The sequence below is a fragment of the Montipora foliosa genome, chromosome 6 (genome assembly GCF_036669935.1).
Source record: "Montipora foliosa isolate CH-2021 chromosome 6, ASM3666993v2, whole genome shotgun sequence".
NCBI classification, from domain to species: domain Eukaryota; kingdom Metazoa; phylum Cnidaria; class Anthozoa; order Scleractinia; family Acroporidae; genus Montipora; species Montipora foliosa.
In genome coordinates, this window is record NC_090874.1 from 22217021 (window position 1) to 22244348 (window position 27328).

Sequence of the window (27328 nt, forward strand, 5' to 3'; positions counted from 1 at the left end):
AAAAACTTTACAATTCAAATCATCAATTCAATTTTTCTGTTGCTTCCAAGACCAAACTTTACGATCAACAGTAAGAGCATGTAATTACAGTTCTTAATTGATGAATGTTATGATTGAAACGGAAAAGTTAAACTTAACCACTGCTCCAACAGCCAAGGATAACATCAATCTGAGATCCTCACCTCCAAAGCACTAACCTGAATACGTTGTCGCTTTAATCGTTTCATATCGTATCATTTCGGCGATGAACAGACGGGCCGATGAATTCACGTTCATTGCTAATGGAGTCTTTAACGCTCTTCTATGTTTGACAGCGACCATTTTGAACAGTATTACAATTCAAGCGATAAGGCGAACTTCTTCGTTACCAAAGCCGTTAAAAGCCTTTCACTTGAGCTTGGCTGTTTCTGATCTTTGTGTTGGGTTGATTGTCCACCCTCTATATGTCGCACGTATGATTGCAATGTCGCAAAACAGCACAACCGTGATACAGAACACGAACATTGCATTTGCAGTCACTAGTAATTTCTTATTCTACGCCTCGTTCCTAAGTGTGTTGGCTTTAACAGTTGACAGATTCTTAGCAATCACTTTTCACCTCAGATATCAAGAAATTGTGACTCATAATCGTGCGATTTATGTGGTGATCTTATTGTTCTTGGTCAGTGCATTTCTCTCCGCGACTGCTGGTTTGTGGCAAATTACAAGAGCATTATATATTCATGAAGTTTGTGAAATACTTTGCCTCATAATCATCGCGATTCTTTATTGGAAAATCTATTTAACAGTTAGGCGGCACCGAAAGGAAATTCAAGTGCGGCAAGTTCGAGAGCAAAATGGGAGAGAAAGAGCAAATGCCACGAGGCGCTTTAAATTAGCAGGAAGCACATTTTGCGTCTACTTGGTCTTCGTAGTTTGTTACTTACCTAACATCTGCATTAATATTGTTTGGATAAACTCTGGACTTAGCAAGACCATCTACCCTTTCAAATGTTACGTTTGGACTTTGGTGCTGCTCAATTCATCTCTGAATCCATTAATTTACTGCTGGAAGATGAGGGACATACGACAATCTGTCATCGATATTTTGCTTGTCTGTTACAATTACTTTGGTAGATAAGCAAGTTCGACTAAGGGCCAAGTCGCACTAGAGGACAAAACTGTTAAACCGTAAATCTTATTTCAAAATCTAGTTTCTAGGTAGAAAATATAGTTCAGTAAAATCATCATCAATTAACTCACAGCATTGTAAATTATGGTTTTTAGCTTAAGAGACATTTGGCGACGAGGGCGGTGATAAGTGGAATACCAAAGTGGTTGTGGATTAAAATTTGCGCGGTTATTTCGTCCAAACAACCGGAATGTCAGCGCCTGGAGAGCAAGCGAGCGGCTCGACCACATCAACGACTCCCACTGATCCTGGCGGAGCGACTGTGAAACAAGTCTTAGACATCCACGGCCTACCTCAAAGGGAGAGCCAAATTCACTTTTTGTTCGATGGAAACGATGGAAACGTGCCTTTAACCTTTATGTGGCCTCGAAAGGAGTAACCAATGAAGGTCAGAAAATAGCATTGCTGTTACATTCGGGAGGTATGGAATTACAAGAGATTTACTACACTTTAGTTCCTGAGGATAACGAAACTACACTTAACAATTGTTTAGCAGCTCTGGATAACTATTTCACGCCAAAAGTCAACGTCCCATTTGAGCGACACGTATTTCGCCAGATGCAACAGACAGAGGGAGAAACCATCGATCAGTTTGTTTGCCGACTACACTAGAAAGCCATATCTTGTGATTTTGCTAATGCGGATGAAGCCATCCGAGACCAGATCATTGAAAAATGTAAAGATTCAAGACTTCGTCGAAAACTTCTCGAAAAAGCTAGTGATGCAACCTTGACAGTGCTACAGGAAACTGCACGAGTCCATGAGGCGGTCAACACTCAAATGCAGTCCATGGGAGGTCTTGAGCGAGTTAACAGAATGTTTCAAAAAGATCATCAAAGGAAAGAAAAGGAGAGAGGAGGAAAGAAGAAAAGAGGGTTTTGAAAGAAAGGAAATGCACCCGTTGTTGCAGAACTGGTCATTCTGAACGAGACAGGAGTTGTCCAGCACTCAGAAAAGCCTGTAACAAATGTGGTGTCCTTGGTCATTTTGCAGCCTGCTGCCGATCTAAAGTAGAAAAGAAACGTCCAGGTGAAAAATAGCGAAGAAGAAGATTATTGTGCTTTTGTTGTAACATGTGGCGGTGACTTGAGTGGAGTTGCTGATTTGTGCAATTGGGGGTGTGCAGCTTAAGGATGTCTTTATTAACTCAGGAGCAACATGCAATATTGTGGATCATGACACGTGGGAAAGTTTAAAACAGGAAGGTGTGAAATGCAGATCCCAAAGGTGCGAAAGGAAGCTGTTTGCTTACGGCCAAAGTGAACCCATTGAGGTAGTTGGAACATTTGAGAGTGAAGCTTATTGTGCGGCGTCTGGAGAGAGGTGTGTAGCCGCGTTTACCGCTGCGGAAAGCCATGGCAGAGCTTTGCTTGGAAAGGATACGGCAGATAAATTGAACGTGCTAAGAGTTGGCCCTCCTAACTCACCCCAAGCATACTCTATCACAAGTGAAAGGACATCTGTGGACATTGTTAAGAACTTTCCTGATGTTTTCACGGGAGTGGGTAAATTGAAAGATTACCAGCTGAAATTACATGTGAACAAAGATGTAAAACCTGTTGCACAACCTGTCAGAAGATTACCATTTGGTTTAAGAGAGAAAGTCGACAAGGAATTAGATGAATTATTAAAGAAAGGATGGGTTTCACCTCTTGTGGTTGTCCCGAAACCAGATGAGGATATTCGCATCTGTGTCGATATGAGAAGAGCTAATGAAGCAATTGAAAGGGAGAGCAACCCTATTCCTACCAACGAGGAAGTCCTGCACGATTTAAATGGGTCTACTGTTTTCAGTAAATTGGACTTGAAATGGGGCTTCCATCAAGTAGAGCTCTATGCAGAATCACGTCAGATTACTACCTTCATTACACACAGGGGTCTTTTTCGTTACAAGAGGTTAATGTTTGGAATAACCTCAGCTCCAGAGAAATATCAGAAGATTTTCAAAGATGCTCTGATTGGCTGCAAAGGAATTAAGAATATTGTTGACGACATAATCATCCACGGATGTGGAATCCAGGAACATGATGAGAATCTGCTAGATGTTCTGTGCCGTCTCAGAAAGTGTGGATTGGCCTTGAATGAGAAGAAGTGCCAGTTCAGACTTCCAAAATTAACGTTCCTTGGACATGACTTGAGCAAACAAGGAATTTCACCAAGTGAAGAGAAGGTGTCTGCAATTCAAAATGCGAAGCCACCACAGAATACCGCAGAGGTCAGATCGTTTTTAGGGCTAGTACAATACTGTGCCAAGTTCCTGCCAGATTACACCCAGGTCGCCGAACCGCTGAGAATCCTTACAAGAAGGGATCAATATTTCATGTGGGGAGACGCCCAAGAGAAATCCTTCCGGAAGTTTAAAGATCTGCTAACTCAAGCAGATACACTCGCCTACTTCAAGAATCAATGCAGAACGCGAATAGTAGCCGACGCAGGTCCCACAGGTATAGGAGCTGTTCTCACTCAGCTACAAGATGGCATGTGGAGGGTGATCTCCTATGCATCGCGAAATCTTACCGACGTGGAAAGGCGCTATTCCCACACAGAAAAGGAAGGTCTTGCGTTGGCATGGGCTTGCGAGAGGTTCAAGCTGTATATTTATGGTCGAGAATTTGAACTAGAGACCGATCATAAACCTCTGAAGCACATCTATAACACGTCTTCTAAGCCGTCTGCACGAATAGAACGTTGGGAGGATCGTTTGCTGGGGTACAATTTCAAAGTGATCAACCGTCCTGGTAAGACCAACATCGCTGACGCCCTTTCAAGGTTAAATTCTATCTATCAGAAAGATCCCAGTGGCGAGGAAGCTGACTTTGTTAGAGTTGTTGTACAAGAAAGTACGCCAATGGCTATGATTGCAAGAGAAGTTGAAAGAGATCCAGAAAATGATCCTGAACTGTGTAGTGTTAGATACTACGTACAAAGTGGTGACTAGTCTCAATGCAAAATGCCTCATTACCTTAGTGTGAAGAATGAACTTTGCGCAATAGGAAAGTTAGTCATGAAGTACTGCTTTTAGCACAAGAGGGGCATCAAGGTATTATAAAGATGAAAACCCAGTTGAGAACGAAAGTTTGGTGGCCCAAAATAGACTTTGATGCGGAGAACGTTTGCAGAAGCTGCCCGGGATGCCAAGTAGTGGGAGAATTTTGTCCACCTGATTCAATGCAGCGCGTAGAACCACCTTCCGGACCGTGGCAAGATGTAGCCATCGATGTCTTAGGTCCATTTCCTTCTGGAGAAAACCTACTTGTAGTAGTGGATTACTACAGCCGTTTCTTTGAAATAGTTGTCATGCGCACAACCACCTCTCAAAAGATGATTGAAGCGCTAACGCCCATATTTACACGGTATGGCTACCCATTCAGTCTTAAGTCGGATAATGCTCCTCAATTTGTATCCGAAGAATTTGAAGCTTTTCTAACTGAACATGGGATTGAACATCGAAAATCCACACCCCTCTGGCCCCAAGCAAATGGGGAAGTAGAGCGCCAGAACCGAACGTTGTTGAAGTCACTCAAAATAGCTGAAGCAGAAGGGAAAAGTGGAAAGAAGAATTGAACAAATTCCTGTTAGCATACAGAACAACCCGCCACAGCAGTACAGGAGCAACCCCAGCAATTCTAATGTTTGGAAGAGAACTTAAAACCGAGTAACCGGAACTACGTCCCAATAAGAGTGTTCTGGATGAAGGCATCAGAGATCGCGACTGGAATCAGAAGCTTGCTGGCAAAGTGTATGCTGACAAACGGCGACACGCTCTATCACTCCTAAAGATAAAGTCCTTGTCAATTACAGCAAGTCATCTGGAAAGTTAACTCCCAACTTTGAGACTGAGCCTTACACTGATCAGACAAATGAGGGACAAGAACTAACCTTGAAATCAACCGAAGGTGTAGTACACCGGAGAAATAGTTCTTTTGTTAAACCTTATAAAGCCCCAGAGAAGCCGGAGAACTGTGTGGGAGCTGAAACCCCAGCAATTCCGATGATCTCACCCTTACCTATAGGTACCTCAGAAACCTCAGAAACCACAGAGCCACGGAGAAGGCCAAACCGAACTATACGGATGCCAGCTAAGTTTAAGGACTTTGTTCTGGAAAAGTGAATAGTTTTAAAAAGACTGTTGAGAATGTTAGAAAAAAAGCAAGTTTTGAGATTGTTGAGATTGTTTATGAATCTCGGGACAATAGACTGTGTTTAGCGTTTTGAACATTTTATTGCTTGTCATAAGTTGAGTTCTGTTTTCACAAAGAAAGGGAATGTAGTGTTTAGCTTAAGAGATAGGTGATTGCTACATAATGTACAGAAGTGGAGAAGCATGGCGTGTTTGTGAATTAAATTAAGTGTGTTATTCTTTAGTTTGACGAGTCTGTTTATATCTCGGCCATCACTACATAAATTTTCACGGATGAAACGCAGTCCATTGCAATACTACTCAAATTAACGGTGTATCGGTCGCCATTCATTATCTTTTTTGGATGGAATTTTAGGTCGAGGCTCAATTACTTTTTATTGTTGTTATTTTAATTTTTCGACTACAGCCTTATGTTATTCTAAACTGATCAAGCCTATTGTTGCAAACATTAAGTATACTTCATGAAAGTTTTTTTTAAACGTGTAGTGCAAAATGCCTGGAAGTAACAGTTCGAGCAATGAAGTTGGAATTGGCCTCAGTCTTTGTGCAATAAAAGAATTGTAATTTGGCTGACAGATAACTATGAGTATTACACTGTTATTAGTGTAGTCTACTTTTATAGTCAACAAAAATTCATCAGTGTAACACAGAGTTTGTCGGATCAAAACTCCAAAATTCACCTTAATTAAGTTTGTTGTTAATGTTCGTCAGGCAAATCTTAGTTCGTGTGTAGTTAAGAAGTTGTAATTGCTTCATATTTTACATACAATTCAAAGAAACCATAATCGTATTCTCTTTTTGTTCGTTTTACAATCTTCATTTGCAAATTTTAATTTACAAATTCCCTTTAAAAAATTGTTTAAAATAATACAGTCGAAAAAAATTCAAAGAAAATTCAATTAACGCCGGATTTGTTTGTCTCTTTATGCAAGAAGACTGTCAATAGGCCACTTTAAAAAATACCATAATAATCTTTGTTTGTCCCTCAAAATTTTGCATAAGCATTGTTTCCAGTTTCTTTTGGGACTTACAATGGTCCCAAGAGAAAACAAAATAAATGCTTATGCAAAATTTGGGGGAACAAACAAAGAGTATTATGGTATTTTCCGAAGTGGCCTATACACCTGCTTCTGAACCTTGGGCAGCCATGTTGGTGGAAATAACAAAAGCAGAAAAGTCTTTTGGGAATTTGACACTATTGTAATGCAAAACGTGAGCTACATTTTTCTTCTGTTTTGGCACCAACAGGGCTGTCATCTCACGAGAGTGCAATCAAAGAATGGACATATTCTGGCTTTTAATTAACAAATCTTTCACAAGGGGAAAATACAGGCGGCAAATATATGAATCGACACGTCTGTTTATAAAGTAATTAATCACAAGGCGCGATGCCTGTGTCAACAAATCAGTGAAAACCATTGCCAAAAGTGGTAAAATTTTACTTTATGAAGGGTAGCTTCCCAAATTTGGTTATCAATCGACACACTTCTATGACCCTCGTTGAAAAAAAAAACGTAATTCCAACCACTTGAATTCTTGGAAAAGGAGATCGACACTTCAATGAGAAGATTATTGTTATTATTATACATTGAAGTCACTATTTCTTTTCTGATTGGCCGAAAGCGTAGAGTGAATTTTCGAAATCAGCGCCTGTGACGCCATCAAGCTGCAAATTATACAATAATCATGTCAAGGACACTCAAGGTCACAGGTAATCATGCCATGTATGACCGCGGTGCATGATTTGTAAAGGTAATCATGTCAACTTCGCGCGCTTTCTGTTGCTTGCCGTCAGTGAAGAAGCAAAAATATGAGTTCTTCAAATAGGCCTATTTATTGCTATTTACTTTCTCAACCAGCTTTTTTTCAATTTTTCACATATTGTCCAAGGCTTAGAATGTTTTGTCAGTCGAACTCTGTGCCGCTGATTTGGATATTTTTAGAAATATATTATCAGCTCCAGTCACAGTTGTGATCATTTGTTTTTTGTTCAATGTATAATAAAACAATTATTACGTTCTGTTTTTGTGATATCCAGAATAATCAAGGTCTCGGTAAGGGTTATCAGCCTCAGCCGATAACCCCTACCTCCACCTTTATTATTCTAGATATCACAAAAACCTCATCCAATAATTGTTTATTATTGGCCTAATGCAAAATACGTTAAGCCCTGTCCAAACAGGTGAAGTCTTACGAGGGCGACCACAGCCTTTTGGTCACTCTGTTTGATAGTGCTTTGACGTGTTTTATTGAGTTGGGTAAATTTGGCTGTCAAACATTCAGTAAAACATTGAAACTGTAAAACGTTTCGTGTTTGGTTAACGATGTTTTACGCGCTTGGACAGCAACATGAAACACGTTTGACGCGCGTGTGCTTCTCGCCACTGTTTTTAAAATGGCGAACATTCTCTTTCCCACAGCTGCGATCTTCTTGGCCAGCGCCGCGGATCGCGAGAATGGATGGCGAATAAAGAGGACGCTCTGTGATCAGTTCGTAAATCGTTCTATCATCAGATCCTTTACGATGTTATTAAAGCATCCTTTCTGTTCACGTCTCTTTATCCAACTCCTAGTCTTCCCTCGTTTACCTTTTCTCTTTCATCATTTACGAACACTTCAATGAGGATTGTGGCCGCTACACATCGCCATGATTTTTCCCATCATATCTCGCATTCCGCCATATTGACTGAGGTGTTGACGATTTGTCAAGTCGACAAGGGAAGCACACTGGGTAATCTAGTGGCCCAGAATTATTTGCATCTGGAGTTTGATAGTAGTTTGATATAAATTTGGCCATGAACCCCAAACACCAATATTAGATAGGTTTGGTCACTCAACAATGCCGTTTGACATAATTCATCACAAAACAGTTCCCGTTTGCAATTGGACAGGGCTTCAGGGTTTGTTAGCGATTGTGTATGCTCAAGTTGCCCTCGTCTGATAATGTTGAGTGAAAACTAAATCTGCCAACAATGAAGGGATACGTTACCAATGCCATGACAGGTGACAAGAAAAAGATTACCATGCCAATAGCAACGGAAAATTTCAAAATCATAAACAATTTGTACTCTTCGAGCATAAGTTTTGTTTATCAAACAAGATTACTTTACTTCTAAAATTCAGTTTATGAAAGATATATATACATTTCAGTTGTACTGTGGACTGTAACATTTCTAAGAGAGAATGACCTCTGAATTTGAGAGCAACTTTTAAAGCAGTTACATTGAACGAAGCCGGAAAACGCCGTAACGCAGGCTTGAACGGGATTCGAAGCCACGAACGCTTTCGATTGCGCGTATAAGAAGTACGAGTCCGTATCATTTACTGTATGACTGAGGTGAATAAATGTGATGTGATAACCATGACTGAAAGTGTGCCGCAGTGTGCCGTTTCTTCAGCTGGAGTCTTCAGTTTTGTTTTCAAGTCAAGTCAAGTCAAGTCAAGTCAATTCAAGTCAAGTCAAGTCAAGTCAAGTCAAGTCAAGTCAAGTCAAGTCAAGTCAAGTTAAGTCAAGTCAAGTCAAGTCAAAGAGTCAACTTTATCATGTTTACGCACTAGTCAAAGACGTGCTACAAAGAAGAGAGAAAAACAAAAAACGGTCAAAGGAGACTAACTAAGATTTATAAATATTGTTGATATATGCTCATTGACCAAAGTAAACGAAACCGCTATCATATTACTCACTTTAAGTCTGTCTAAACAACTTTGTGGAGTTTCCATTGTTAGCCTGAGTCAACATCGTTGTCACATTCGCTGAACAATGTTGAACTACTTTGCAAAGTCGTTTGATGAAACCACGAGCGAGACTAAAAATGGGGCAAAAGGGGTGAAAAACCTCTCTGGTAGAAACATGTAAGCCCTTGGTAGGTTAGGCACAAATGAATTTTCTTGAACTAACATGTGTAGTCCAGTCCTCAGCATGCGCATTCCAATGCCTCTTGCTGAATATAAACTAGGGAAAAGACCATTCAACTCAGTTCGAAGCCTCGCAGTGCGTAAAGCATGCAGGAATGTCTGTTTAGGGATTTGTCGGGGTGAGATGGTTAACATTTCAGAATATATCGGGCGGATCAAATCAGATCTTGGTTTTGATAAGAAGGGTAAACGGGGCAGAACAGAGAAGAAAATAATAAAATTGAAGCCGCGTATGAGGCAGGGCAGGTTGCATGGCAGAAGATGGGCTTTCTAATCTCTGTGTCAATGTGCAAGTGGTTGAAAGTAAAAAAGCCAGGATTGCATCGAACGGGACCACTGGAGTGAATTATTGAACCAGATTGGATCACGGAGAATGTAAGAATATTTATACGATCACCTGACAACAGAATTTCATGAGATTCTCAGAAAGATGACCTCAACTCATGTTGTCAATAGCCAATACAAAAGGTAGTCCTTTACCCGGTGGATTAAATTCCCGGCATCAATTTATATCATTTCGGGAATTCAACTTATCCTTTCGCGTTTAAAAGGTAACTCAGCCCAGAATCGACCACGAATGACACCACAGGAGTCGAATTGTTTCTACTCCACAATGTGACAGAAATTATTGACTCAAATATTTTTTCTTTAAATTATAAAACACGAAAATATAGAAACCAATGTAGTTAATCTGTTTACAAGCAGCAAAGGAAAAGCTACACTTAATGCTAAAATCGTACGGGAAGCAAACTTATGGAGAAGCATACTTCAGTATAAATGTAGTCAGTGACTATATAAAGTCTTACTCCGACAATATACGAGAAAACGGTAATAGCAAGTTTTATACAAATGTAATACTTAAAACTGGCTTTTGTGTATTGCCTCAATATAAAAATTGCGCCAACGGCCCGGCCGTTCCCCATTCCATATTTTCTTTGCTATATGAGTAACATTCTGCTTTTTATTACACATAATAGAGTCAAGAGGGTCTGTACGGGTCCGCAAATGATCCCAGGACCGCAAATGATTCCCAAACTGTACCGCAAATGATCCCAGGACCGCAAACGATCCCGGAACGCAAATGATCCCCATTTTGGACCGCAAATGATCCCGACAAAAAAAAGTAAGGAATGACATGGAGGGTGGATTGGTGTGGATAGAGAATTAATGTGAAGAGCGCTTATTTTTATGAAAAGCACTTTAAATCAGGCATGGCTCACAACAGGTTTCTGCATCATTATAGTTTTCAAGAAAGGAAGAATTTTGTTTCTTACCAGGCTGTCATAAATTTGCCACATTTAATTATCGGATACAATCATCAAAAACTAACTTGGACAGAATTCTAAACTGATTGTGACCAGGGGCCCGTTTCTCCAGTCTCTTTCTATCTTCCTAGAAAAATCGGGTCTGCCAGCGGCCTCGATTCTGCGACATTTGGTATGGACACGCGCTTGACCAGTTACTGCAAAACCACGAAACGAAAACAAACAGTCGGAATATTCGAACAACTCTGGCAAACACACGACAACCTCACTTCCTTGGAAACCCAAGACAATTTATCCTTAAAAATTGATATTTCAGTTTTTACTGAAGAAGTTATAAATATCTGGCAGACTCGTTTCAGTAACCGACATACAGAGTCCGAATTTCTCGTGAGAATTTAGAATTGCCACGTGTATCTCTGGGGAGTGTCATTTGATGTCATTAGTCAGCATCACCTTCCAAGCACTCGTCGAAATGGCTAAACTGCTTTTTCTGATCGTTTTTGTGTCTTCATTGGTAACATTTGAGAATGTTCTTGGAGTTGACGTTGTTGATGATAAGAAAAAGCAAGAAGAGAAAAGAAAAAACCAGGTAGGTTTGGAGCTTTGTGCGCACGCATTGACAGTCTGCTAAACATCAGTTGCACGAGCGGCTGCAAACCATGCGAAACATGTTCAGTGAGCCTAGCGTTAGAGTCATACTTGTTATTTGCCCGTAAATGAAAAGGGTCAGTTTTTAAGAAATCTAACAGATTCAACTTTCTATCCCAGCCAACGCGAAAAAAGCTGCCTTTGGATGATGACGAGTACGATGCTCTTTTCAGTATATTATCTGGTGAGACATCACTTCTCGACTGGCCTAAGAAAGGTGACCAAGGCTTTAATAAGGCAACGAGTTTATAAAAAGTTAAGAAGTGATATCTATGACCTAAAAGAAGTCCATGATCCAGTAGTTGGGCAGAAGAAGAAACGAATCGTCGAAAGGAAAAATAATTGCATTGTGGTGAAAAAGTCAGAGGTCTCTCAGCTTGTGAATTCCGCGTACCACGAAACTAAAGGTGAAGGCGCAAAAAAACTAAACAGACAAATGTCTCATACCTACTGTGGGTTATCGCGTCGAATTATCCAACGAAATCTAAATTCAATGAAACAGCAACAAAAAGTGAGACCCCTTTTTTATAATAAGGTGCCTCTCCGACCAATGAAAGCATCCAAAATACAAGAAAGGCATCAAGTGGATCTTGTTAGTATGGTTAGCTTGCAAGGCAATATAGATGGTGACACATATAAGTATATAATGTCTGTTATTGATATTTTTAGTAGATTTCTTTTCTTGCGTCCTCTTCAAACAAAAGAGACCAGTGAAGTGGCAGGGCATCTTTTGGACATTTACATGGAGCACGGCCCCTCAGAAATTTTGCAAAGCGATCAAGGTCCGGAATTTAAGGGAGTGGTAAAGACTGTTTGTGAAGCGCTAAACGTTCGCATAGTTAAAAGTTCGGCCTACAGTCCTCAAACGCAAGCAAAAGACGAGCGTTCACACAGAACGTGGAAGAAGAAATTAAGGTTTGATTTGATAAATAACGGCGGCGATCTAAACTGGGTGGAGTACCTTCAACATTACCAACAACTATACAATGAATCCCCCCATCGTTCTCTGGGATTCCTCAGTCCATTTGAAGTGTACTTTGGTAGAAAACCGAATAGGATTCGGATTAAACTGTTTCTTGTGGGAAAGAAAGAATTTGAAGTTCTGGAAGAAAATAACAGCAGTTTTGAAACGGGTGACAGCAAGAGAGAAGAACTATTGGAGCTAGAAATCGAACGAGATGCTATCAGACAGGAAGCTCTGGATGCTTCTAATGAGGCTGCACAGTATATGGTAAAGCGGGAGTTAAGGCGAAATCCACCTTCACTCTATTACAAAGGAGAAACTGTTTTGATTCGCATTCCCATTTCCAAAACAATAGTCAAGGGAAAAAGAACTCCCTAAAGAGCACTTGTGAAGGAGTTATCATTGAGGCATATAGCACCGTGCACAAGTATTTGATCAGTTACAATGACCCAGAGACACGGAAAAGCAAAAGGAACTGGTTTAAAGTAGATGATGTTACTTCAGTCACGAAAGAGGAAGAAAATGAGAGACAAAAAAAAGCAAAGAGTTACAATGGTAAACGAACTGCCAGATTCAGAGATCACAAAGAGTCCATAGATCAACCAGCCAAGCGAATGACAAGCAATGCCACTTTGTTAGAGGCCAGCATAAATCAAATACTTTCCTGTGAAAAGCTTAATGGCGATACCATTAATTTGTATTTTGAATGTTTGACGAATACTGAGGACATTAAAGAAGGAAACTGGGGAGTTGCAACGTCCTACTTTTATCCTTCGTTGCATCGACCGATTGAAACCTCCACGTACTCCAAGCACACAGGCAACAACACTCTCTGGGAGTACGAAAAACTGATGGCACCTGTACACCTTCCTGCCGAGCACCATTGGCTGCTGATCGTTTTAAGTGTTGTTAATTTATGCCCTTTACATTTACGATTCCTCTAGTTGCACTACAGAAACTTACCGAACAATTTTTGAGACAATCAAAGAAACATTTATAAGAAATGAGCTCCAGTGTATTTCTGATGAGGATAAAGCTGTCTTCCAGGAGGACAATTTGGGCGAGTGTACACCTCAATGTCCAAAGCAAAGGAATGACACCAATTGCGGTGTATTTACTTGTCATTTTGCTAAACGGTTGCTGCTTTCGAGTGGCAACCATTGCAGCCTTACTCTCAACGAGGATCCTCGAAATGAGATGGCGAGCGATTTACTAAATCTTGCATCATCGTTCCGCAGTGAAAACGATTCACCCGAGGTTTTCCAGTAGATGGCAAACCGTAAGCAAACTTCAGACAAAGGTGAATCACCAAAAAAGTAGGTTGGACATGGAATTGAGAAAGGCAGGATTAACATATCGCCAGCCTCCAACCCCCAAAGATGGGAACTGTCAATTCCATGCAATGAATGACTAGCTAATACGCCTCGGAAGGGTCACAAAAGTGCGATGTGACTTGGTAAATTACCTCCGTAGTAATCAAACAACCCCGAACGGGACTGATTTCAGAGAATTTATCAAACACGGAGCATGGGATACCTATCTGAGACGGATGGCTATGGATAGTGAATGGGGTGACTGGATTGCTTTATGGGACCTAATTAACATGTTTGAAATCCCGGTGGCGGTAGTAACAAGCTTAGGAGAAACGGTATTGAAAATTATCTACCCCGGAGCTAGTTATGGAAACGAAGCCACTGGAGATATGGCCTTACTTGGCCATGAAGCAGAGCTGCATTACCATAGCCTGGAACCAATAGCTGCTCAGAATCCCCAGCTAGCCATTGCTCAGGAATTAAAGCAAAAATGCAGCGAAGGAAAAAATAACTGAAGAGATTTGTCCCAGATGTGGAAGAAAATTCGATTGCTACACACAAGGTGTATTTAAGAGCGGTGGAGCATTGCAGGTCTACGCAAATGATATCGTTTTCTATAATAATTGTTTACTGGACGACTTTTAGTCAAGGATGTGGGAAAAAACAAAACTGCAGTATTGCACGTTGAAGCAAAGCTTATAGGCTAAAACATTGCGTTCTAGTTATTAATGTTACGATGGTTGCTAGCCGGGCCCGGGTGGCGTCCTTTTCGCCTCGTCAAAGAGATCAGTGGCCCGTTTTTCGAAAGTCCCTAAACCTTTCACACGTCACAATTCCCTCTTTATCTCAAGAAGGGAGAGGGTTTAAGTGTTTCACAATCCGCTTTTAGTTATCTTGAAAAAGCATGCTAAAAGTCATCGATCGACTTCTCGAGAAACGGGCGCCTGGTCACAATCGGTTTAGACATAGTTAATCTAGGGACTGGTTATAAAACCCAGGGAATTTCAAAAGGAGGAATAATACAGTCGCAATTTGATGTTGAACTGACCGTGACCCTGCACAATCTTTTGTCTTTGGTTCGCAAGTTAATTTCGAATAAATTAGTCGAAGCTTTTGATTGGTTATCCTGCCGGAAAAGGTGTGTTTTTGTCGGTTTTGTGCAGGGTCAAGGCCAAAAAAGTGAACAAAAACAAGAAACAAAGAAACTTGTCGAGTTTCATAACCATCCTACATCTATTAACTATGGTTTAGAATAGCCCTTTTCACGGTTACTTTTTCTTGTTTGCATTACAATATAATCTAGCATGTATGTGAGGCGATTTTGGGCTAATTTGCAGTTTTAACCCGAAATTGCCTCGCATCCACGAGAGATTACATTGTAATGCAAATGAGAAAAATTTAACCGTGAAAAGGGCTATTGCGTCCAAGTTAGTTGTTGATGATTGTATCCGATAATTAAATGTGGCAAATTTAAACTATAATGAGGCAGAAACCGGTTCCTATCCATGCCTAATTTAAAGCGCTCTTCACATTAATCCTCTATCCAGACCATTCCACCCTCCATGCCATTCCTCACTTTTTTTTCGGGATCATTTGCGCTCCGGGATCATTTGCAGTCCAATTTGGGGATCATTTGCGGTACATTTTGAGGATCATTTACGGTTCTGGGATCCTTTGCGGACCCGTACAGAGATCTTGGCTTGGTCCGCCATTTTTAAAAAGAATAGAGCCTGCGCAGAACGACCGGAAGTCCGTAATTGAGGACCAGCCATTCTCGTACCCAGAGCTATGATCCTCTTGGCCAGCGCCACGGATTGATCCGTGGCCCTGGACAAGAGGATCGCAGCTCTGGGTACGAGAATGCGGACCAACCAGAGCTCTTTATCTGCAGCGCTGACCAAGATAATCGCAGCTCTGGGAACGAGAATGCAATTGGGCATTCTAAATTTCCCAGTTTCCCAGTTATCGAGTTCCATAAGTATAAAACTTAAAAATAGTTTGCTTAAAAATCAGAAAAGAACCAATTCACCGTTGCTGTTTAGAAAAGTGTATGCCAGGCAAAACAAGTTGCATCTCGGTAGCTGAAAGTTAAGAAATAATTTGGCTGTGTTCAAATTCAACAAATACACCAATACATCACTCCAACGTTTCATGTTTAACCTGAGAATTAGGAAAGCAGACGTTCGAAGGTGTACTAGCTGTTGAGTTTTATTCCTCAGTTATCGAGTTCCATAAGTATTTAACTTAAGAATGGTTTGTTTTAAAATCAGAAAAGAACCAATTCACCGTTGCTGTTGAGAAAAGTGTATGACAGGCAAAACAAGTTGCATCTCGGTAGCCTGAAAGTTAAGCAACAATTTGTGTTTAAATTAACAAATACACCAATATATCACTACTGAAAGTTTCATGTTTAACCTGAGAATTGGGGAAGCAGACGTTCGAAGGTGTACTAGCTGTTGAGTTTTAGTCCTCAGTTATCGAGTTCCATAAGTATACAACTTAAAAAGGTTTGCTTTAAAATCAGAAAAGAACCAATTCACCGTTGCTGTTGAGAAAAGTGTATGCCAGGCAAAACAAGTTGCATCTCAGTAGCTGAAAGTTAAGAAATAATTTGCCTTTGTTTCAATTAACAAATACACCAATACATCACTAGCGTTTCATGTTTAACCGGACAATTAAGGAAGCAGACGTTCGAAGGTGTAATAGCTGTTGAGTTTTATTCCTCAGTTATCGAGTTCCATAAGGATAAAACTTAAAAATGATTTGCTTTAAAATCAGAAAAGAACCAATTCGCCGTTGCTGTTGAGAAAAGTGTATGACAGGCAAAACAAGTTGCATCACCGTAGCTGAAAGTTAAGAAATAATTTGCCGGTGTTTAAATTCAACAAATACACCAATACATCACTAACGTTTCGTGTTTAACCTGAGAATTAGGAAAGCAGATGTTTGAAGGCGCACTAGCTGTTAAGTTTTATTCCTCAGTTATCGAGTTCCATAAGTATACAACTTAAAAATGGTTTGCTTTAAAATCAGAAAAGAGCCAATTCACCGTTGCTGTTGAGAAAAGTGTATGACAGGCAAAACAAGTTCATCTCGGTAGCCTGAAAGTTAAGAAATAATTTGCCTTTGTTTAAATTAACAAATACACCAATACATCATTAACGTTTCATGTTTCACCTGAGAATTAGGGAAGCAGATGTTCGAAGGTGTGCTAGCTGTTGAGTTTTATTCCTCAGTTATCGAGTTCCATAGGTATAAAACTTAAAAATGTTTTGCTTTAAAATCAGAAAAGAACCAATTCACCGTTGCTGTTGAGAAAAGTGTATGCCAGGCAAAACAAGTTGCATCACCGTAGCTGAAAGTTAAGAAATAATTTGCCTGTGTTTAAATTAACAAATACACCAATACATCACTAACGTTTCATGTTCAACCGGAGAATTAGAAAAGCAGATGTTCGAAGGTGTAATAGCTGTTGAGTTTTATTCCTCAGTTATCGAGTTCCATAAGTATAAAACTTAAAAATGGTTTGCTTTAAAATCAGAAAAGAACCAATACACCGTTGCTGTTGAGAAAAGTGTATGCCAGGCAAAACAAGTTGCATCTCGGTAGCTGAAAGTTAAGAAATAATCGGCCTTTGTTTGAATTAACAAATACACCAATACATCACTAACGTTTCATGTTTAACCTGAGAATTAGGGAAGCAGATGTTCGAAGGTGTACCAGCTGTTGAGTTTTATTCCTCAGTTATCGAGTTCCATAAGTATAAAACTTAAAAATGGTTTGCTTTAAAATCAGACAAGAACCAATTCACCGTTGCTGTTGAGAAACGTGTATGCCAGGCAAAACAAGTTGCATCACCGTAGCTGAAAGTTAAGAAATAATTTGCCTTTGTTTAAATTAAGAAATACACCAATACATCACTAACGTTTCATGTTTCACCTGAGAATTAGGGAAGCAGATGTTCGAAGGTGTACTAGCTGCTGAGTTTTATTTCTCAGTTATCGAGTTCCATAAGTATAAAACTTAAAAATGGTTTTCTTTAAAATCAGAAAAGAACCAATTCACCGTTGCTGTTAAGAAAAGTGTATGCCAGGCAAAACAAGTTGCATTACCGTAGCTGAAAGTTAAGAAATAATTTGCCTGTGTTTAAATTCAACAAATACACCAATACATTACTAACGTTTCATGTTTCACCTGAGAATTAGGGAAGCAGATGTTCGAAGGTGTACTAGCTGTTGAGTTTTATTCCTCAATTACCGAGTTCCATAAGTGTAAAACTTAAAAATGTTTTTTTGCTTTAAAATCAGAAAAGAACCAATTCACCGTTGCCTTTGAGAAAAGTGTATGCCAGGCAAAACAAGTTGCATCTCGGTAGCCTGAAAGTTAAGAAATAATATATTTGTGTTTAAATTAACAAATACACCAATACATCACTACTGAACGTTTCATGTTTAACCTGAGAATTGGGGAAGCAGACGTTCGAAGGTGTACTAGCTGTTGAGTTTTATTCCTTAGTTATCGAGATCCATAAGTATAAAACTTAAAAATGGTTTGCTTTAAAATCAGGAAAGAACCAATTCACCGTTGCTGTTGAGAAAGGTGTATGCCAAGCAAAACAAGTTGCATCTCCGTAGCCTAAAAGTTAAGAAATAATTTGTGTTTAAATTCAACAAATACACCAAAACATCACTAACGTTTCATGTTTAACCGGACAATTAGGGAAGCAGACGTTCGAAGGTGTAATAGCTGTTGAGTTTTATTCCTCAGTTATCGAGTTCCATAAGTATAAAACTTAAAAAGGTTTGCTTTAAAATCGGAAAGAACCAATTCACCGTTGCTGTTGAGAAAAGTGTATGCCAGGCAAAACAAGTTGCGTCTCGGTAGCTGAAAGTTAAGAAATAATTTGCCTGTGTTTAAATTCAACAAATACACCAATATATCACTAACGTTTCATGTTTCACTTGAGAATTAGGAAAGCAGACGTTCGAAGGCGTACTAGCTGTTGAGTGTTATTCCTCAGTTATTGAGTTCCTTAAGTAAAAAACTTAAAAATGGTTTGCTTTAAAATCAGAAAAGAACCAATTCACTGTTGGTGTTGAGAAAAGTGTATGACAGGCGAGACAAGTGCATCTCGATAGCCTGAAAGTTAAGAAATAATTTGCCTTTGTTTAAATTAACAAATACACCAATACATCACTAACGTTTCATGTTTAACCGGAGAATTAGAAAAGCAGATGTTTGAAGGTGTACTATCTGTTGAGTTTTATTCCTCAGTTATTGAGTTCCATAAGTATAAAACTTAAAAATGTTTTGTTTTAAAATCAGAAAAGAACCAATTCACCGTTGCTGTTGAGAAAAGTGAGTGCCAGGCAAAACACGGTAGCATGAAAGTTAAGAAATAATTTTCCATTTTTCAAATTGATTTATTGTGCCTCTGGACTATTTTGTCATGTCACTCAAAATTAATTTAAAGTCTTTTGAAATATTTGTTGTCATTAAAAACTTTATAATTCAAATCATCAATTCAATTTTTCTGTTGCTTTCAAGACCTAACTTTACGATCAACTGACAGTACGAGCATGTATTACAGTAATTAATTGATGAATGTTATGATTGAAACGGAAAAGTTAAACTTAACCACTGCTCCAACAGCCAAGGATAACATCAATCTGAGATCCTCACCTCCAAAGCACTAACCTGAATACGTTGTTGCTTCAATCGTTTCATATCGTATTATTTCGGCGATGAACAGATGGGCCGATGAATTTTACTTCACTGTGACGTTCATTGCTAATGGAGTCTTCAACGCTCTTCTATGTTTGACAGCGGCCATTTTGAACAGTATTACAATTCAAGCGATAAGGCGAACTTCTTCGTTACCAAAGCCGTTAAAAGCCTTTCACTTGAGCTTGGCTGTTTCTGATCTTTGTGTTGGGTTGATTGTCCACCCTCTATATGTCGCAGTTTTGATTGCAGGGTCGCAAAACACCACAACTAAACAGCACACGAACTTTACGGTATTTGTATTCACTAGTGATTTCTTCTTCTACGCCTCGTTCCTAAGTGTGTTGGCTTTAACAGTTGACAGATTCTTAGCAATTACTTTTCACCTCAGATATCAAGAAATTGTGACTCATAATCGTGCGGTTTTTGTGGTGATCTTATTGTTCTTGGTCAGTGCATTTCTCTCCGCGACTGTTGCTTTGTGGTTCACGCGGGAGGAAATTACAAGAACATTAAAAGTTGAAACAGTTTGTGCTATACTTTGCCTCATAATCATCGCGATTCTTTATTGCAAAATCTATTTAACAGTTAGACGGCACCGAAAGCAAATTCAAGTGCTGCAAGTGCGAGAGCAGAATGGGAGAGAAAGAGCAAATGCTGCGAGGCGCTTTAAATTAGCAGGAAGCACATTTTGCGTCTATTTGGTCTTCGTAGTTTGTTACTTACCTAACATTTGCATTAATATTGTTTGGATAAACTCTGGACTTAGCAAGACCATATTGCATTTCAAATATTACTTTTGGACTTTGGTGCTGCTCAATTCATCTCTGAATCCATTAATTTACTGCTGGAAGATGAGGGACATACGACAATCTGTCATCCATATTTTGCTTGTGTATTACAATTACTTTGGTAGATAAGCAAGTTCGACTAAGGGCCAAGTCGCACTAGAGGACAAAACTGTTAAACCGTAAATCTTATTTCAAATCTAGTTTCTAGGTAGAAAATATAGTTCAGTAAAATCATCATCAATTAACTCACAGCATTGTAAATTGTGGTGTTTAGCTTAAGAGACATTTGGCGACGAGGGCGGTGATAAGTGGAATTATACCAAAGTTGTTGCGGATTAAAATTTGCGAGGTTATTTCGTCAAAACAATCGGGATGTCAGCGCCTGGAGAGCAAGCGAGCGGCTCGACCACATCAACGACTCCCACTGATCCTGGCGGAGCGACTGTGAAACAAGTCGGAGACATCCACGGCCTACCTCAAAGGGAGAGCCAAATTCACTTTTTGTTCGATGGAAACGATGGAAACGTGCCTTTAACCTTTATGTGGCCTCGAAAGGAGTAACCAATGAAGGTCAGAAAATAGCATTGCTGTTACATTCGGGAGGTATGGAATTACAAGAGATTTACTACACTTTAGTTCCTGAGGATAACGAAACTACACTTAACAATTGTTTAGCAGCTCTGGATAACTATTTCACGCCAAAAGTCAACGTCCCATTTGAGCGACACGTATTTCGCCAGATGCAACAGACAGAGGGAGAAACCATCGATCAGTTTGTTTGCCGACTACACCAGAAAGCCACTTCGTCGGAAATTTCTCGAAAAAGCGAGTGATGCAACCTTGACAGTGCTACAGGAAACTGCACGAGTCCATGAGGCGGTCAACACTCAAATGCAGTCCATGGGAGGTCTTGAGCGAGTTAACAGAATGTTTCAAAAAGGAAAGAAAAGGAGAGAGGAGGAAAGAAGAAAAGACGGTTTTGAGAGAAAGGAAATGCACCCGTTGTTGCAGAACTGGTCATTCTGAACGAGACAGGAGTTGTCCAGCACTCAGAAAAGCCTGTAACAAATGTGGTCTCCTCGGTCATTTTGCAGCCTGCTGCCGATCTAAAGTAGAAAAGAAACGTCCAGGTTAAAAATAGCGTTCAGATGGTGCTAATCAAATTCCAAAGGAGCCAGAAGAAGATTATTATGCTTTTGTTGTAAAATGTGGCGGTGACTTGAGTGGATTTGCTGATTTGTGCATTGGGGGTGTGCAGCTTTAGGATGTCTTTATTAACTCAGGAGCAACATGAAATATTGTGGATCATGACACGTGGGAAAGTTTAAAACAGGAAGGTGTGAAATGCAGATCCCAAAGGTGCGAAAGGAAGCTGTTTGCTTACGGCCAAAGTCAACCCATTGAGGTAGTTGGAACATTTGAGAGTGAAGTTTATTGTGCGGCGTCTGGAGAGAGGTGTGTAGCCGCGTTTACCGCTGCGGAAAGCCATGGCAGAGCTTTGCTTGGAAGGAATACGGCAGAGAAATTGAACGTGCTAAGAGTTGGCCCTCCTAACTCACCCCAAGCATACTCTATCACAAGTGAAGGGACATCTGTGGACATTGTTAAGAACTTTCCTGATGTTTTCACGGCAGTGGGTAAATTGAAAGATTACCAGCTGAAATTACATGTGAACAAAGATGTAAAACCTGTTGCACAACCTGTCAGAAGATTACCATTTGGCCTAAGAAAGAAAGTCGACAAGGAATTAGATGAATTACTAAAGGAAGACATAATCGAAGAAGTACCCAACGGCCCTACAGGATGGGTTTCACCTCTTGTGGCTGTCCCGAAACCAGATGGGGATATTCGCATCTGTGTCGATATGAGAAGAGCTAATGAAGCAATTGAAAGGGAGAGGCACCCTATTCCTACCAACGAGGAAGTCCTGCACGATTTAAATGGGTCTACTGTTTTCAGTAAATTGGACTTGAAATGGGGCTTCCATCAAGTAGAGCTCTATTCAGAATCACGTCAGATTACTACCTTCATTACACACAGGGGTCTTTTTCGTTACAAGAGGTTAATGTTTGGAATAACCTCAGCTCCACAGAAATATCAGAAGATTTTCAAAGATGCTCTGATTGGCTGCAAAGGAATTAAAAATATTGTTGACGACTTAATCATCCACGGATGTGGAATCCAGGAACATGATGAGAATCTGCTAGATGTTCTGTGCCGTCTCAGAAAGTGTGGATTGACCTTGAATGAGAAGAAGTGCCAGTTCAGACTTCCAAAATTAACGTTCTTTGGACATGACTTGAGCAAACAAGGAATTTCACCAAGTGAGGAGAAGGTGTCTGCAATTCAAAATGCCAAGCCACCACAGAATACCACAGAAGTCAGATCGTTTTTAGGGCTAGTACAATACTGTGCCAAGTTCCTGCCAGATTACACCCAGGTCGCCGAACCGCTGAGAATGCTTACAAGAAGGGATCAATATTTGATGTGGGGAGACGCCCAAGAGAAATCCTTCCGGAAGTTGAAAGATCTGCTATCCCAAGCAGATACACTTGCCTACTTCAAGAATGAATGCAGAACGCGAATAGTAGCCGACACAGGTCCCACAGGTATAGGAGCTGTTCTCACTCAGCTACAAGATGGCATGTGGAGGGTGATCTCCTATGCATCGCGAAATCTTATCGACGTGGAAAAGCGCTATTCCCACACAGAAAAGGAAGGTCTTGCGTTGGCATGGGCTTGCAAGAGGTTTAAGCTGTATGTTTATGGTCGAGAATTTGAACTAGAGACCGATCATAAACCTCTGAAGCACATCTATAACACGTCCTCTAAGCTGTCTGCACGAATAGAACGGTGGGTCCTTCGTTTGCTGGGGAACAATTTCAAAGTGATTTACCGTCCTGGTAAGACCAACATCGCTGACGCCCTTTCAAGGTTAAATTCTATCTATCAGAAAGATCCCAGTGGCGACAAAGCTGACTTTGTTAGAGTTGTTGTACAAGAAAGTACGCCAATGGCTATGACTGCAAGAGAAGTTGAAAGAGAACCAGAAAATGATCCTGAACTGTGTAGTGTTAGATACTACCTACAAAGTGGTGACTGGTGTCAATGCAAAATGCCTCATTACCTTAGTGTGAAGAATGAACTTTACGCAATAGGAAAGTTAGTCATGAAGTACTGATTTTAGCACAAGAGGGGCATCGAGGTATTATAAAGATGAAAACCCAGTTGAGAACGAAAGTTTGGTGGCCCAAAAGAGACTTTGATGCGGAGAACGTTTGCAGAAGCTGCCCGGGATGCCAAGTAGTGGGAGAATTTTGTCCACCTGAACCAATGCAGCGCGTAGAACCACCTTCCGGACCGTGGCAAGATGTAGCCATCGATGTCTTAGGTCCATTTCCTTTTGGAGAAAACCGACTTGTAGTAGTGCATTACTACAGCCGTTTCTTTGAAATAGTTGTCATGCGCACAACCACCTCTCAAAAGATGATTGAAGCGCTAACGCCCATATTTACACGGTATGGCTACCCATTCAGTCTTAAGTCGGATAATGCTCCTCAATTTGTATCCGAAGAATTTGAAGCTTTTCTAACTGAACATGGGATTGAACATCGAAAATCCACACCCCTCTGGCCCGAAGCAAATGGGGAAATAGAGCGCCAGAACCGAACGTTGTTGAAGTCACTCAAAATAGCTGAAGCAGAAGGGAAAAGTGGAAAGAAGAATTGAACAAATTCCTTTGTTCTGGAAAAGTGAATAGTTTTAAAAAGACTGTTGAGACTGTTAGAAAAAAAAGCAAGTTTTGAGATTGTTGAGATTGTTTATGAATCTCGGGACAATAGACTGTGTTAAGCGTTTTGAACATTTTATTGCTTGTCATAAGTTGAGTTCTGTTTTCACAAAGGAAGGGAATGTAGTGTTTAGTTTAAGAGATAGGTGATTGCTACATAATGTACAGAAGTGGAGAAGCATGGCGTGTTTGTGAATTAAATTAAGTGTGTTATTCTTTAGTTTGACGAATCTGCTTATATCTCGGCCATTACTACATAAATTTTTACGGATGAAACGCAGTCCATTGCAATACTACTCAAATTAACGGTGTATCGGTCGCCATTCACTATCTTTTTTTGGATGGAATTTTAGGCCGAGGCTCCATTACTTTTTATTATTGTTATTTTAATTTGGCGACTACAGCCTTATGTTATTCTAAACTGATCAAGCCTATTGTTGCAAACATTAAGTATACTTCATGAAAGTTTTTTAAACGTGTAGTGCAAAATGCCTGGAACTAACAGTTCGAGCAATGACGTTGGAATTGGCCTCACTACACTGTTATTAGTGTACTCTACTTTTATAGTCAACAAAAATTCATCGGTGTAACACAGAGTTTGTCGGATCAAAACTCCAAAATTCAGCTTAATTGAGCTTGTTGTTAATGTTCGCCAGGAAAATCTTAGCTCGAGTGTAATTAAGAAGTTGCAATTGCTTCATATTTTACATACGATTCAAAGAAACCATAATCGTAATTTCTAGTTTTGTTCGTTTTACAATCTTCATTTGCAAATTTTAATTTACAAATTCCCTTTAAAAAATTGTTTAAAATAATGCAGTCGAAAAAAATTCAAAAAAATTCAATTGACGCCGGATTTGTTTGTCTCTTTATGCAAGAAGACTGTCAATAGGCCACTTTGGAAAATACCATATCAATCTTTGTTTGTCCCTCCAAATTTTGCATAAGCATTGTTTCCAGTTTCTCTTGGGACTTACAATGGTCTCAAGAGAAAACAAAATAAATGCTTATGCAAAATTTGGGGGGACAAACAAAGAGTATTATGGTATTTTCCGAAGTGGCCTATACACCTGCTTCTGAACCTTGATAGCACTTGACGTCACGGCAGCCATGTTGGTGGAAATAACAAAAGCAGAAAAGTCTTTTGGGAATTTGACACAATTGTTATGCAAAACGTGAGCTACATTTTTCTTCTGTTTTGGCACCAACATGGCTGTCATCTCACGAGAGTGCAATCAAAGAATGGACATATTCTGGCTTTTAATTAACAAATCTTTCACAAGGGGAAAATAGAGGCGGCAAATATATGAATCGACACGTCTGTTTATAAAGTAATTAATCACAAGGCGCGATGCCTGTGTCAACAAATCAGTGAAAACCATTGCCAAAAGTGGTAAAATTTTACTTTATGAAGGGTAGCTTCCCAAATTTGCTTATCAAACGACACACCTCTATGACCCTCGTTGAAAAAAAACGTAATTCTAACCACTTGAAATCTTGGAAAAGGAGATCGACAAAATTATTGTTGTTATTATACATTGAAGTCACTATTTCGTTTCTGATTGGCCGAAAGCGTAGAGTGAATTTTCGAAATCAGCGCCTGTGACGCCATCAAGCTGCAAATTATACAATAATCATGTCAAGGACACTCAAGGTCACGGGTAATCATCCCATGTATGACCGCGGTGCATGATTTGTAAGGGTAATCATGTCAACTTCGCGCGCTTTCTGTTGCTTGCCGTCAGTGAAGAAGCAAAAATATGAGTTCTTTAGTTAGGCCTATTTATTGCTATTTACTTTCTCAACCAGCTTTTTTCCAATTTTTCACATATTGTCTAAGGCTTAGAATGTTTTGTCAGTCGAACTCTGTCCCGCTGATTTGGATATTTTTAGAAATATATTATCAGCTCCAGTCACAGTTGTGATCATTTTTTTTTGTTCAATGTATAATAAAACAATTATTACATTCTGTTTTTGTGATATCCAGAATAATCAAGGTCTCAGTAAGGGTTATCAGCCTCAGCCGATAACCCCTACCTCCACCTTTATTATTCTAGATATCACAAAAACCTCATCCAATAATTGTTTATTATTGGCTTAATGCAAAATACGTTAAGCCCTGTCCAAACAGGTGAAGTCTTGCGAGGGTGACCACAGCCTTTTGGTCACTCTGTTTGGTAGTGCTTTAACGTGTTTTATGGAGTTGGGTAAATTTGGCTGTCAAACATTCAGTAAAACATTGAAACTGTAAAACGTTTCGTGTTTGGATAACGATGTTTTTCGCGCGTGGACAGCAACATGAAACACGTTTGACGCGCGTGTGCCTCACGCCACTGTTTTCAAGATGGCGAACATTCTCTTTCCCACAGCTGCGATCTTCTTGGCCAGCGCCGCGGATCGCGAGAATGGATGGCGAATAAAGAGGACGCTCTGTGATCAGTTCGTAAATCGTTCTATCATCAGATCCTTTACGATGTTATTAAAGCATCCTTTCTGTTCACGTCTCTTTATCCAACTCCTAGTCTTCCCTCGTTTACCTTTTCTCTTTTATCATTTACTAACACTTCAATGAGGATTGTGGCCGCTACACATCGCCATGATTTTTCCCATCATATCTCGCATTCCGCCATATTGACTGAGGTGTTGACGATTTGTCAAGTCGACAAGGGAAGCACACTGGGTAATTTAGTGGCCCAGAATTATTTGCATCTGGAGTTTGATAGTAGTTTGATATAAATTTGGCCATGAACCCCAAAAAACCAATATTAAATAGGTTTGGTCACTCAACAATGCTTTGACATGTTTTATCACAAAACAGTTCCCGTTTGCAATTGGACAGGGCTTTAGGTGTGTTAGCGATTGTGTATGCTCAAGTTGCCCTCGTCTGATAATGTTGAGTGAAAACTAAGTCTGCCAACACTGAAGGGATACGTTACCAATGCCATGACAGGTGACAAGAAAAAGATTACCATGCCAATAGCAACGGAAAATTTCAAAATCATAAACAATTTGTACTCTTCGAGCATAAGTTTTGTTTATCAAACAAGATTACTTTACTTCTAAAATTCAGTTTATGAAAGATATATATACATTTCAGTTGTACTGTGGACTGTAACATTTCTAAGAGAGAATGACCTCTGAATTTGAGAGCAACTTTTAAAGCAGTTACATTGAAGGAAGCCGGAAAACGCCGTAACGCAGGCTTGAACTGGATTCGAAGCCACGAACGCTTTCGATTGCGCGTATAAGAAGTACGAGTACGTATCATTTACTGTATGACTGAGGTGAATAAATGTGATGTGATAACCATGACTGAAAGTGTGCCGCAGTGTGCCGTTTCTTCAGCTGGAGTCTTCAGTTTTGTTTTCAAGTCAAGTCAAGTCAAGTCAAGTCATGTCAAGTCAAGTCAAGTCAAGTCAAGTCAAGGTAAGTTAAGTTAAGTTAAGTTAAGTTAAGTTAGGTCAAGTCAAGTCAAGTCAAAGAGTCAACTTTATCATGTTTACGCACTAATCAAAGAAGTGCTACAAAGAAGAGAGAAAACCAAAAAACGGTCACAGGAGACTAACTAAGATTTATAAATATTGTTGATATGTGCTCATTTACCAA

At 39.8% G+C, this 27328-nt stretch overlaps 1 protein-coding gene across 1 annotated transcript; it reads left to right on the forward strand.

The window, feature by feature from the left end:
- Positions 1 to 204: 204 nt before the first annotated feature.
- Positions 205 to 2345, forward strand: LOC138005195 (adenosine receptor A3-like). The gene has a single exon (XM_068851457.1). It carries the CDS (start codon positions 245 to 247, stop codon positions 1118 to 1120), a length of 876 nt encoding a protein of 291 aa, XP_068707558.1. The 5' UTR covers positions 205 to 244; the 3' UTR covers positions 1121 to 2345.
- The last annotated feature ends 24983 nt before the right edge of the window (positions 2346 to 27328 follow it).

Excerpts from the sequence above, each read along its gene's own strand:
- LOC138005195 (XM_068851457.1), top strand. The coding sequence starts at position 245 with ATGAACAGACGGGCCGATGAATTCACGTTCATTGCTAATGGAGTCTTT.